The sequence below is a fragment of the Apium graveolens genome, chromosome 7 (genome assembly GCF_009905375.1).
Source record: "Apium graveolens cultivar Ventura chromosome 7, ASM990537v1, whole genome shotgun sequence".
In the NCBI taxonomy this organism is placed as follows: domain Eukaryota; kingdom Viridiplantae; phylum Streptophyta; class Magnoliopsida; order Apiales; family Apiaceae; genus Apium; species Apium graveolens.
Genome location: NC_133653.1, coordinates 26,049,285 through 26,062,730, shown reverse-complemented (window position 1 = coordinate 26,062,730; position 13,446 = coordinate 26,049,285). Strand labels below are relative to the sequence as shown.

The 13,446-nt window shown below is 38.6% G+C and overlaps 1 protein-coding gene across 1 annotated transcript; it reads right to left on the bottom strand.

Moving 5' to 3' along the window:
* Positions 1–12,248: 12,248 nt before the first annotated feature.
* LOC141673423 (uncharacterized) lies at positions 12,249–13,197 on the bottom strand. Its single transcript, XM_074480167.1, has 2 exons — positions 12,975–13,197; positions 12,249–12,667 (listed from the first exon to the last, which is right to left on the bottom strand). Exons 1-2 carry the CDS (start codon positions 13,195–13,197, stop codon positions 12,249–12,251), a joined length of 642 nt encoding a protein of 213 aa, XP_074336268.1.
* Between the last annotated feature and the right edge of the window lie 249 nt (positions 13,198–13,446).

The following is a 13,446-nucleotide window of genomic DNA, read 5'->3' as shown; positions in this document are numbered from 1 at the left end:
CGTTTTATAACTCCGACCGACTCTCGGTCTTATTATTTATATATCACGCTTTAGGATAGTGTTAAAATATTCTACGATATATACATCGTAACTCAATCGTTATTAACATGGCAAACATGGAATTTGTACGAAAACAGTAAAACAACTTTTCACAACACAACAATATATGGAGTTGGGTTCGTAAACTTGCCTAGGTACTTTGAAGTGAAGGGTGCTTTAGGGTCCTCCCGGAAATCTATAATTATAAACAATTATCGTTTCGTTAGATTCCGTTCGTATTTATCGTTACTTGTACATACGCGATACCTATTAATCGTTCACGCGACTCACTTTACACTTATTATTCCAATAATTATAAGTTATTATCATATTCTCTTTCTTTTCGAAATCCCTTATGTCCGTTAATGTCTTTTACATTTCGTCCCACGGCTCCCCTCTCGATTCTTAAGGGTTTCTATTCACGCGGTCTTGTCTCCAATATTTTTATAAAATTGAAAAATCCATATTTTCTCTTGAAATTTTTATGGTAGTTAATAAACTCTATATATTACTATCTGTAAAAATTTCATGATTTTTGAATATTCTTAAGTTGATCATTTCTATTTCCAAAATTCGTAATTCGTAGCAGTTTTAATCGCGTAAATCATTTTTACTAAAATGGTCATAACTTTTGATCCGTAAATTAAAATTAAGCGATTCAAGCGCCTAAACGATCCTCATAACATTGTATATCATAATTTAGTATTATTTTTCAAGAATCTATAGCTTATAAGTTTTGTAACGCAACAGAAAACTTATAGTTACGATTTGTTCATTTTAACGACGTTGCGACTACGATCTGAGTTTCGTTTACGCTCTAAATCATTAATCAACCATCAAAAATCACCATACCATAATCTCAACACTAACTCCTCTCAAGAACATCATATTCTTGAGGCAACAACAACAACCTTAATATGTAACTAACTAAACATCAAGAAAATAACAAAACAACTACCAAAACTAGGTCTACAACTAAGATCTTTGATTTTCTTGAAACTTAAATCTTAAATAAAGTTTGGTCAAGGATTTATACCTTTATTGAAAGCATGGGATGTGTTATCCTTGATTTTAGAATCTTGGGGATGCTTGGGTGATCTTAAGAACCCTAGATTAATCCATGAAAATCAAGAAACCAAGAAAAATTACTATTCTACACTATTCATCATCACTTTCATGGAATTATTTCACCATTCAAACCTTAATGAAATACTCTATAAAATTTATCTTAACTTAATTTAGTATGTGGGAATCTTAGGAATTAATTATAGAATTTTTCCATGGCTTGAAGTGGAGTTTTGGAAATTGATTTCTCATTCTTTTTGGAAATAGCCGAATGGAGCTTTTGATAAAAGAGAAGAGAGAATTTTGTTGGTTGCTTGGATGCTTCTTGTGTAATAATATGTTTATATGTGTATATATCTTCTAGTACAAGAAATTCTGTCACAATCTTGCTATATTAGCTCATGATCAAGGCTAGTTGCTAGCTAGGTACTCTCACCACTATTCATGTTACTATTTACTTAGCTAGGTTACTATGCACCAGCTTGGTTATTGTTCTTGTTAGGTTAGTTACTATTTGGTTTTTAAACATGGTTACTTTCTTACCTTAGTTATATTGCATGGTTAGCATGGCTTGATATATTTATTTATTCGCTTACGCGTTCGTTCGGTCGCTTATTCGTTTTCGTAATAAACCTTCGTAAGCGGTTCGCGGGGTAAATCATTTCTTATACATCCTTTACGTTTTGAAGCCTCGTATTTGGGTTTGAATTTGTTGGATTTTAGATTTGTAATTATATTGTAATTCTCGTATTCCTTGATGGTTCGTAGATACGGTCATTTTTCAAAATTCGTTTTCTTCAAAAACTAATAGCGTTTACATACACTTATTTGGTATGTATAATCATGTTATCGACTCGGAAACTAATTTTCCCGTGCACAATATAGTGTAGGCTAAAAAGTTTTCCCCGATTTTCAGGGTTAATATTCATCAAATATTTTACAAAGTCTCAAAAATTTGAGTAATTACAGTCTTCCCCTCTAAAAAGTATTCCGTCATGGAATCAAATAGAAAACAGGTGGCGATATCTTTCCTTCATCGCGTCCTCTAGTTCCCAAGTTGACTCTTCAACATTCTGATTTCTCCACAAGATTCTGACCAGCTTTATAGTCTTTTTTTTCAGCACTTGTTCATTCTGGTCCATCACTCATACTGGTTGCTAAACATAAGTCAGGTCTAGTTGTAAGTCTACCTGTTCATACTCTATCACATGTCGTGCATCGACATGGTACTTCCTTAGCATTGACACATGGAACACGTTGTGAACTTTTTGCCGATTAGGAGGCAAGGCGAGCTCGTAAGCTAGAGGTCCTATCCTCCTCAAGATCTCAAAGGGTCCTATGAATCTAGGACTCAGTTTCCCTTTCTTCCCAAATCTCATCACTCCTTTCCATGGAGATACTTTCAACAACACTGAATATCCCACTTCATACTCTCTATCTTTCCTGGTATGGTTGGCGTACTTCTTCTGTCTATCTTGAGTAGAGCCGGCCAAACGGCCGGTCCGTGCGGGCCGGGCCGAATTCCTGGCGGGCCGATTCACTACTCAGATAACTCGTGGACGACACATATATCTGTGTGTGCCGTGCCGTGCCGGGCCGGTTAGACAGGAAATGTAACCGTGAACGGCTCACGAATAAAACGAATTTGGCGTTCTGGAGAATAAACGAATGAACAGGCGAATAATGAATGAATAGGCGAATAACGAATAGAGTTGTGTTTGTGTTTTGTGAGCTCCTGTACTACTGAGTGCTGACTGCTGTATAGTGTAGTAAATTATTTTATGTTTTGTTTATTAATTGTACAATGTACTACATTTTTTTATGTTTTGCTTTTTATTTTTACAGTCAACTACATTTTTGCATTTATGTTTCGGTGGATTGCTGTTTTTATTTTATTTTTTTTGGTTTTCTGTTTTTTATTTACATTTTCTTATATTGAAAAAGATTATCATCGATAAACATTATATTATTAGATTAGTAAAATTTTATTTTTAATCATATTTTTAAAAAGTTAGTTTTTGAAAAATAAATTAGTATGTTACAGAAGGAAAAGAGGACAGTACCTCTATAAATTTTATTAATTATAAAAAATGTTACAATTGATTCGAGAGGACTCCTCTTTAGAAAAATGGAACAAACCGTGTTTACATTTTAAATAAAATACAAAATCTAACAAATTCTACAAATACATGGGCCGAATGAACGAACGAACGAACGAATGAATAATTCGCGTGCCTGTTGTATTCAGACGAACGAATAATTCGCGGGCCGAATGAATTATTCGCGGTTCACCTACTTTCAGATTTTTTGTTCGGTTACGAATTATCCGGTCCGGGCCGAGCCGGTTCCGGGCCGGTTCCGGTTTCTTCAAATGCTATTCGTGTTCGATTCGTTAGAGTAGATGGTTTGAGCCGAATAATTATTTGTTCATTTATGAGCCGAATTATACGAATTTTGAAGAGCCGAATTACAAACGAGCCGAGCCAAACCGCTCGTTTGGCCAGCTCTAGTCTTGAGCCGCTACCATCCTCTTTCTGATGAGTCCCACCGTCTTTCGGGTCTCCTGGACCAACTCAGGTCCTATTATCTTATGTTCTCCAACCTCATCCCAACATAAGGAAGAGCGACATCTTCTTCCGTAAAGAGCTTTATACGGGGGCATTCCTATACTAGCGTGATAGCTATTGTTGTAGGCAAACTCGATCAGGGGTAAGTGGTCATTTCAATTTCCTTTAAAGTCAATGACACACACCCGCAACATATCTTCTAGGGTCTGGATAATCCTTTCACTTTGCCCATCTATTTGGGGGTGGTAAGCGGTACTCATATTCAGTCTATTGCCTACACACTATTAGAAGCTTCTCAATCGGGAGTTAAACCTTGGGTCCCTGTCCGACACTATGGCAACGGGAACCCCGCGCATCACTACAATTTCTCTCAGGTAAATATCCACTAACTTGTCTACGGTGTACCTTTCGTTAATTGGCAAGAAGTGCGCGGACTTGGTCAGTCTATCTATGATAACCCATATGGCATCGTGATTTGTTTTAGTCCTTGGTAGGCCTGTCACAAAATCTATGGCTATATGCTCCAATTTCCATTTCAGAATTTCCAGGGGCCGTAATAGTCCACTCGGTTGCTGATGTTCAGCCTTCACTCTCTGGCATGTCAAGCATTTTCTGACCCACTCTGCTACTTCTCTCTTTATTTTAGGCCACCAATAATATTCCTTAAGGTCACGGTACATTTTCGTACTTCCTGGGTGGATTGAATGCATGGAGTTGTGCCCTTAGTGCAGCAGCTCGTCTCTTAGTTCTTGCACATTCGGAACCCAAATCCGGGATGTATACCTCATGATCCCTCTCTCATCTTTCTCGCATCTGACCTCCTCACCGGTCAATATTTCTCTTTCTTCATTCATCTTCTTTCCTTGACATACTCGTATCTTCTCAGCTAGTTCTGGTACTTACCTGATTTCAAATAGTCCTACTGATCCTTTACCGGTTATTCTCACGTCGATCTCCATTTTCTCAAATTCCTTAACTAACTCCCCAGATGTCATTATCATCTTGAGTCTCTATTTCCTACTGAGGGCGTCAGCCACCACATTGGCTTTACCCGGGTGATATAGGATTTCACAATCATAGTCCTTAATCAACTCTAGCCATCTCCTCTATCTCATGTAAAATTCTTTCTGAGTAAAAATATACTTGAGGCTCTTATGTTCTGTGTAAATCTCGTATTTTCCCCCGTACAGGTAGTGCCTCCATATTTTTAGGGAAAACACTATGGCTTCTAATTCTAGATCGTGGGTAGGGTACCTTATCTCATATTCTTTCAACTGCCGAGAGGCATACACAATAACATTTCCGTGTTGCATAAGCACACAACCTAGCCCCTTGTGCGAGGCATCGCTGTATATCACAAACTCTCCCTTTCTATTGGGAAGAGCGAGTACTGATGCTGACACCAGTCTCCTTTTCAGCTCTTGAAAGCTTTCCTCACATTTCTCTGTCCACACAAACTTTTCCATTTTCCGGATAAGTCTAGTCAATGGGCTGGCTATCTTGGCAAAGTTTGGCACAAATTTCTGGTTATATCATGTTAAGCCCATAAAAGTCCTAACCTCGGTTGGGGTAGTCGGTCTTTCCCAATTGGATACCGCCTCTATCTTGGCAGGGTCGACTAAAACTCCTTTGCTACTCACCACATGCCCTAAGAATTGAACTTTCTTTAACCAAAACTCACATTTTGAGAACTTGGCATACAACTTTTCATTCCTAAAGATTTCTAAGACTATCCTCAAATGTTTTGCATGTTCTTGCTCTGTCTTTGAGTAGATTAGAATATCATCTATGAAAACTATCACACATTTGTTTAGGTACTTCTTGAATACCCTGTTCATTAAATCCATAAAGGCTGTCGGTGCATTGGTTAACCTGAACGACATGACTAAGAACTCATAATGTCCATACCTAGTACGAAAGGCAGTCTTTGGTATATCTTCAAGTTTGATTATCAACTGGTGATATCCTGTCCTCAAATCTATTTTGGAAAAGTGCACATCACCTTTAAGTTGATCGAATAGGTCGTCAATCCTAGGGAGAGGGTACATATTCTTGATGGTCAGCTTGTTCAACTCTCGGTAGTCTATGCATAATCTTATACTACCATCCTTTTTCTTTACAAACAGTACTGGTGCACCCCATGGTGACACACTGGGTCTTATCATCCCGTTATCTAACAATTTTTACAGTTGAGAAGCTAGTTCCTTCATCTCAACTGAGGCCAGCCTATAGGGGGCCTTAGATACTGGTGCCGTCCCTGGTGCTAATTCTATAGCGAATTCTATGTCTCTGCCGGGTGGCAATTCTGGTAAGTTCTCTGGAAATACATCCTTGAATTCGTTTACTACAGGTATGTTCTGTATGTTGGAAAATTCCTTCTTAGTATCCATCACATAAGCCAAGTAGGCCTCGTTACCTTTTTTTAACAATCTCTTAGCCTGAATCATGGTTAGAAATTTCTGGGTCTGTCGTTGACCTTTAAACACTATCTCCTTTCCATTTTGCACTCTTATCATTACCTTCTTTCGCTCATAATCTATATGCACTCCATTACTGGATAACCAGTCCATTCCCATGATCACATCGAATTCTCCTAACGCAAATGGGATTAAGTCAACCTCAAAGATTTTCCCTTCTAGTTTCAACTTGCATCTAGGGTGTACTTGATTTACAGGAATGATTTCTCGGTTTGCTACTTGTAATACCTCACGTAAGGGTACAAAATTAAGATTTAACTTCTTAGAAAAAATTTGAGATATAAAAGACTTGGTCGCTCCAGAATCAAATAAGATATTTGCACGTTCGAAATTTATTAGAAGGGTACCTGCTATTACATCAGTGTTCCGGACAGCGTCCTGAATGGTCATGTTGAAAGTCCTAGCAGCTGGGGGCCGGTTGGAAGCGGCTCTTCTCATTCCTGAAGCCGGTGGTCGGTTGGTGGGGAAATCCTTCCTTATATGCCCTATTTTTCCACACCAGAAACATGTCATTCCTAGCCGGGGGCAACTTGGGGCAATGTGTCCTGGTTGGTTGCACTTGAAGCATTTCAGAGGGGCTTTCACCTGGACACACACTCTGAAGTGTCTTTTTCTTCGTGTTCGACATTCTGGTATAGGGGCGTGGGGTTGCCTGTAAAATGTCACCCTAGATGGTCCTCCGCCCTAGCCAACGCTCTTCCTTGGGGCCTTTCTAAATTCGGGGCCTCTCGTAGGTTGGGACACCACTCCCCTGACGAACCTGCTCGGAAGGCTCCTATTTCCGGTTCCTCCTCCTCCTCCTCCTCCTTGACTTCCTATCTTTCTTCTCCTACTTCCCTTTTCTTTCAAACTCTGTTCACTACCTGCTTCAACAATCGAGGCTTTCTGCACTAAGGTGGCATAATTCGTCAGTTCTAGCATTGTCACTCGGTTCTGGATCCACTGTTTCAAGCCAAGCTAAAACCTTCATTCCTTCTTCTCTTTAGTATTCACAAATTCTAGTACAAACCGTGACATCTCAGTAAACTTGGCCTCGTATTCCGCCACAGTCATTCTATCATGTTTCAGTTCTAGAAACTTGATCTCCATCTGAGTCTCCATAAACCTAGGGAAGTATTTGTTTAGGAACAACCGGGTAAATCTATCCCATGGGATTACACCATCAGTCTCGAGGTTACGCTTAGATTCCTACCAGTAGTTAGCTTCCCCCTTCAGCATGTAAGAGGCGAAGATGGTCTTGTGTCGCTCTTCAACACCTAGTATCTCGAATGATTTTTCTATTTCCTTAAGCCAGGCCCGTGCCTCAACGGGGTCAGCAGATCTGTTCGCACAAAACCACGCAAGCGTACGTGATCACAAGTAGTATAAGATTAAGTTAAGTTCGTTCCCACAGAGACTGGTTTAAATAGAATATGCACTTATACAACAATGTATGGTTATTATTCACTGCTAAGACAATTATCAATTTTGAGTTGATTAACTAATTAAAGTGATTATACTAGCATGCATAGGGCTGAGCATTCGGTCGGTTCGGTCAGAAACCGAACCGAACTGAATTAACCGAAAACCGAAATGATAATTTTTTCTTAACCGAACCGAACCAAACTTATGCACAAACCGAACCGAAAACCGAACCGAATTATTTCGGTTAATTCAGTTAGGTTTCTGAAAATCAAAATATTTAAAATTTTGTTAAAATAATTTAAAATGAAAACAAAAAATAATTCGAAATGTTAAAAGAATACATATTATATTATATTATATATGTAAAAATTTGAAGATACATACATTCACCAATTGAAGATACACATAGTCTTTTTTTGTTTATATTTACTATATTATATTATATATATAAATAAAATATAATTCAAAAATATATATATATTTATATTTCGGTTATTTTGGTTAAACCAAATTAATTTTTAAATTAACCGAACCGAACCAATATTATTTCGGTTAAAACCGAAAAACCGAATTAACCGAAATTTTTGAAAAAATTCAAACCAAACTGAACCGAAATTATATGGTTTGGTTTGGTTATTCGGTTTTGGTTCGGTTTTGCTCACCCCTAAGCATGCATTAACTAAGAGAATAAAACTGATTTACTTATATGAGATAAAATATGGGATTCTAACTTCATTAAATACTTCATTCAGAGTTTATGCCTTTATTCTTAGCATGTGATGGTGATGACAGCTAATCAGATAACACGAAATTAGTATACGTTATCTTTCGGTATATGTATACCCTACTACTAAACATCCACAAATAAGATAGAAGTTGAACATACACCAATTATGCTTAGACCATATATGTCTATAAGATTTAAAAATATAACGGTTTAATGAGCAAGTTATCAATTGAGATTACATGGGGCAGTGTAAGATGGTTAAAATTACACTACGAATTATGCATGACAATATACATAAACCTATGCTAGCATGGCAAGTTCTAAACCTCTATATTCAATAGAGATTAAGAAATGACTTAGATGTTAGCTACACATCTAAGAAGAATAAGTACAACCATACTAGGAAATTATAAATCATCACACACTAACGATTTAGAATAATCAACTATTGAAATCCATAAATAAATTCGCTAGAAACCCATGACAAAGATTAGTTCATGATCGAACACATTGTCACCATGGGGTCCAATGTAAACATGATAATAAATAAGTTCTGAATATTACGAGATAATATAAAATTACTAGGGTTTAGAACAAATCAAAAACAAGCATGCAAAAGTATCGCCTAAATCAAAGAATACAGAAGTGAGAACTAAATCTTCTTCTCCTTAGCCGTCTTGTGTGCTTTAAGTCTTCTCTATGTTTTCCCTGGCTTTCTTGTTCTTGAAAACATCTTCTTTTCTTTATATATATATAGCCCTGGTTGACTTGGACTCTCGCAATAACCAAATTATAATCAAATTAGGATCTTGCAGAATTTGGATGGCGCGGGCGCGCTTGATATGGGCGCGGGCGCGCTTGATATGGGCGCGGGCGCGCTCTGTGTCTGACAAATGGGGCGCGGGCGCGCTCCTTTGGGCGCGGGCGCGCCTGCTTTCTGTAAAATTTCTGTAGCTTTCTTCTTTTTACGCTCCATCCTTCGTACAAACTTCCACGACTCCTTTCCTGATCTCTTATCAATATATAATCATTTAAAAGTCATTTTCTCCTCTGACTAGTGCCCAACAACGACTCAACACAAAACACATCACAAACACCAAATACTTGCGTCCAAAACACCAACTTAAGCCGATATGAAGCGTTCCAGGTAGATATAAAATCCACTTATCACACCCCCAAACTTAAATCGATGCTTGTCCTCAAGCATAAATAGACTCGACACTAATAACAAAACTACTGCATGAATGCAACTACGTGAAAATGCAACTAAATGACAATGCAATGATCCCCTCGAAATAACTATAACCAAATCAATAAACATTGTCTCTAAGAATGCAATGACTTTAAACAGAGTTCAACTAAATCCCATAAACCAACATACAAACCAGAAACGTGCGTGTATGAGATGCTTATCAGATATACTCTCAACACTAGATCAATAACCATGTCCTATTCTTCGCCAAAACAATCATAAATTTATAAATAGAATAGACGTTAAACACATGATGACTCACAACACCTCAATTTTACTAGAGTTATACAAGGATTATGCTATAATACTGAAACACATCAAATATAAATGCTTATTTAACCATGCAATGAATGAGGTCCCAAAAGATATACAATAATACCCATGTAGCGAGCGTTAGGTTAGGGATCCAGACTATACAAGCCTTAGGTCACTAGGCACAAAGTCCCCTAGAACTTAATTGCTCGAGTATTAAAGAGCTCACCCTTGGTCAATTATGCATATACTAACACAATTTTCTTTTTTTCTTTTTTTTTCTTCTTTTTTTTCTTGCTTTATTTTTCAATAATTCTGAATGAGTGAGTTTCACTCCATCTTATTCAACCCTAGACTACTCATAAAAATATGAGCCGGCTACTAGCCATTTGACGCATAATTTTATTCACAACTAGCAATGATATCCATGTTTTTCTCTGGTTTAAAAATTCAGCGTTCCTACGTCATTACGAGAAAAGCAAAAATTCTAAATATAACCAAGTGATTAAATTCCAACAAACGAACAAGTATGATCATGATCTAGTTCAAAAGCAACCTATAAGACTTGTGACAAAACTTTGTTTCTGGGCATGCAAATAAATTCATTAGGACTTAATCATCCCTCTATTCGACATTACTACACTCAAATCAACACCAACCTACCAATAAGAAATAGCTCATCCTACGGGATCATGTTATATGCATGTAAATGCAACTACATGGACTCACATAATAACATGAACAAATATGCAAACAAACATGACCTATATGAACAATCATGCAAAAATAATGAACAAACTACAACTAATCATGCAATATGAATCTATATGAACACGACACACAACTTATCCTTACATTATCACCCCCAAACTTAAAATATTCAATGTCCTCATTGAAGGTAATAATAAGGATACAAGGCATACCTAGTCATCGGTGAGATCACCCTCCTCGGGTGGAGAATCGGGTGGCGGGTAAACAGTGCTCGCTCCAAATACATGCCAATCGAACTTGACACCAGTGGCTCTAAAAGCAGTCCTCAACGCCTGTGTCAAATCCTGAGAAAAACGGCTATAAATGTCATGCATGGCATTCATACGCCTAGTCAATCTCCTGTACTGAGCATCTCCAAGTCCAGTCCTATCCCCTGTATGATATACACGAGAAGATCTAGTGGCTGCACAAAATGATCTAGCAGCTGCCTGCGTGCCTCAGAAGAACCCCCTGCATATGTTTGGTCAGCGGATGGCCACCCGGTAGATGATCATATATATAACCCAATCCCTTCTCATGGGCTTTACCGCCATACCACTCCTGCATCACCGAAATCGTCGAGCTATCAATGGGAGCACTCGGCATCTGCAACTGCTCATGCTTGGGCCACCTAACACCAACCGAAGTACCCAACTTTGTAACAATGGAGGCATGATAAATCGCCCCCGTGGTTCCCCCTCGCAGAAAACGCAACATACTCTGATGAATCACATAGCCGAGATCAACATATTCTTCATTCAAAATCCCCCACAGTAAAATAGCCCGATCTACAGTAACCTTGTGTGAATGTGAAAATGGCATGATATTAGCACACACAAAAAGATTCCAAGCACAAGCATACCTGTTCATACAATAAGCAGGAAAAGTAAGCGGCTCAGTGGTGCCTGCTTTGTATTTCCACTTCATGCCTGGAACACACAACTCTGCAAAAATGTAATCCAAGTCCAAATCCTCCCTGGTCTTGCTCACCCAATCATCAGCACCCCTAGGCTTCGTAGGTTGATGCAGAACCCGACGAATAGAAGCAGGCCGAGAATCCACAGTCAAACCCCGAACCACAGAAAATCCATTCTTCTCAGCCTTGGCATTGGCATAAAACTCCCGCACAATGCTCAATGGAACCGTAGATGGTACCTCACAAAAACTCTCCCAACCCTTGTCGACAATCATCTCCAATAGCTTCTCATCTTGCCGTAGGCAAGAATCCCCTCTCCATAGCCACGGTTTAGACATTAACCTAGTGAACTCCGCCTGAGCCTCCGGTAAAGTAAATCTGTTCTCCATGCCACCCACACTGGAATCCTCGGTAGACGAGGAATGGGTGCTACTACTCCCTGTGGTTCGTGCTCTTTTGGGTGCCATAATCACGAGTGATAGCGATTTGGGTGTAAGTATTGTATGTAGGAGAGGCTAGATGTATATATATAGGATAAAGATTGGAGGGGTGGGGAGTTGTTTAGGGTGTAAAAATAGGGTTAGAATTAGGGTAGAATTTGGATTTGGGCTTGAGTAATCTGATTTTCAGCTTTTTTCATTTTTTTTTCTTTTTCAGGGACCTCGCGCAGGCGCGCCGCCCTTCTAGAATTTTTTTTCAGTTTTTTTGATTTTTTTTCCAGCAAAAATACAACAAATGCATGGGTTGCCTCCCACGAAGCGCTTGCTTTACGTCTTTAGCTTGACATGAAACTTTGAAATCAAGTTGTCGCAAGAACGACGCTCACCACCTCACGGTTCACCGTATCCCCATAATAATGCTTCAACCTCTGACCATTTACTTTGAACTCTTGGTCCAGATGCTTATCAAAAATTTCCACAGCTCCATGTGGAAACACAGTTTTGACAATGAACAAACCTGACCACCGTGACTTAAGCTTTCCTGGAAAAAGTCGGAGATGAGAGTTGAACAATAGAACTTGCTTACCAGGCACAAATGTCTTGTGCACTAACCTCCTATCATGCCATCTTTTGACCTTCTCCTTGTATAACTTGTCATTTTCATAAGCCTGTAGATGAAATTCATCGAGTTCATTAAGTTGGAGTATTTTCTTTTCTCCAGCAGCTTCCATGTCAAAGTTCAGCTTCTTTAAAGCCCAATATGCTTTTTGTTCTAGCTCTGCAGGAAAATGACATGCCTTACCATATACCAACTAGAAAGGAGACATGCCTAGAGGAGTCTTGAATATTGTTCTATAGGCCCAAACAGCTTCATCTAGCTTCAAAGACCAATCTTTCCTTGACGGACTCACAACCTTCTCCAAGATTCGCTTGATCTCTTGAGTAGAGACTTCAACTTGCCCATTAGTTTGAGAATGATAAGATATGGCCACCCGATGAATTCACATGATCTCTTTCCATTAATGCAGTAAATTTGTGATTACAGAAATGTGATCCCTCATCACTGATTATGACCCTTGGAGTACCAAAATGTGTGAATATTTGCTTATAAAGAAAATTGATCACCACCTTAGCATTGTTGGTTGGAAAAGCTTTAACCTCAACCCATTTAGACATATAATCCACCGCGAAAAGAATATATTGATTATTGCATGACGAGACAAATGGCCTCATGAAGTCAATTCCCCAAACATCAAAAATCTCAACTTCGAGAAGCACATAGAGAGGCATCTCGTCTCTCTTTGACATATTTCCAACTCGTTAGAAGCGATGACATCTCAACACGAACTGATGAGCATCTTTAAACAAAGTAGGCCATAAAAATCCCGCTTGAAGAATACGGGCAGCTGTCTTCTCTCCACCATAATGGCCATCATACACAGTAGAATTACAGTCTCGCAAGATACCCTTCGTCTCACTATACGGAATGCACCTCCTGATAATATGATCTGCTCCCTGTCTAAACAAGAACGGATTATCCCATTGATAGCACTTCAC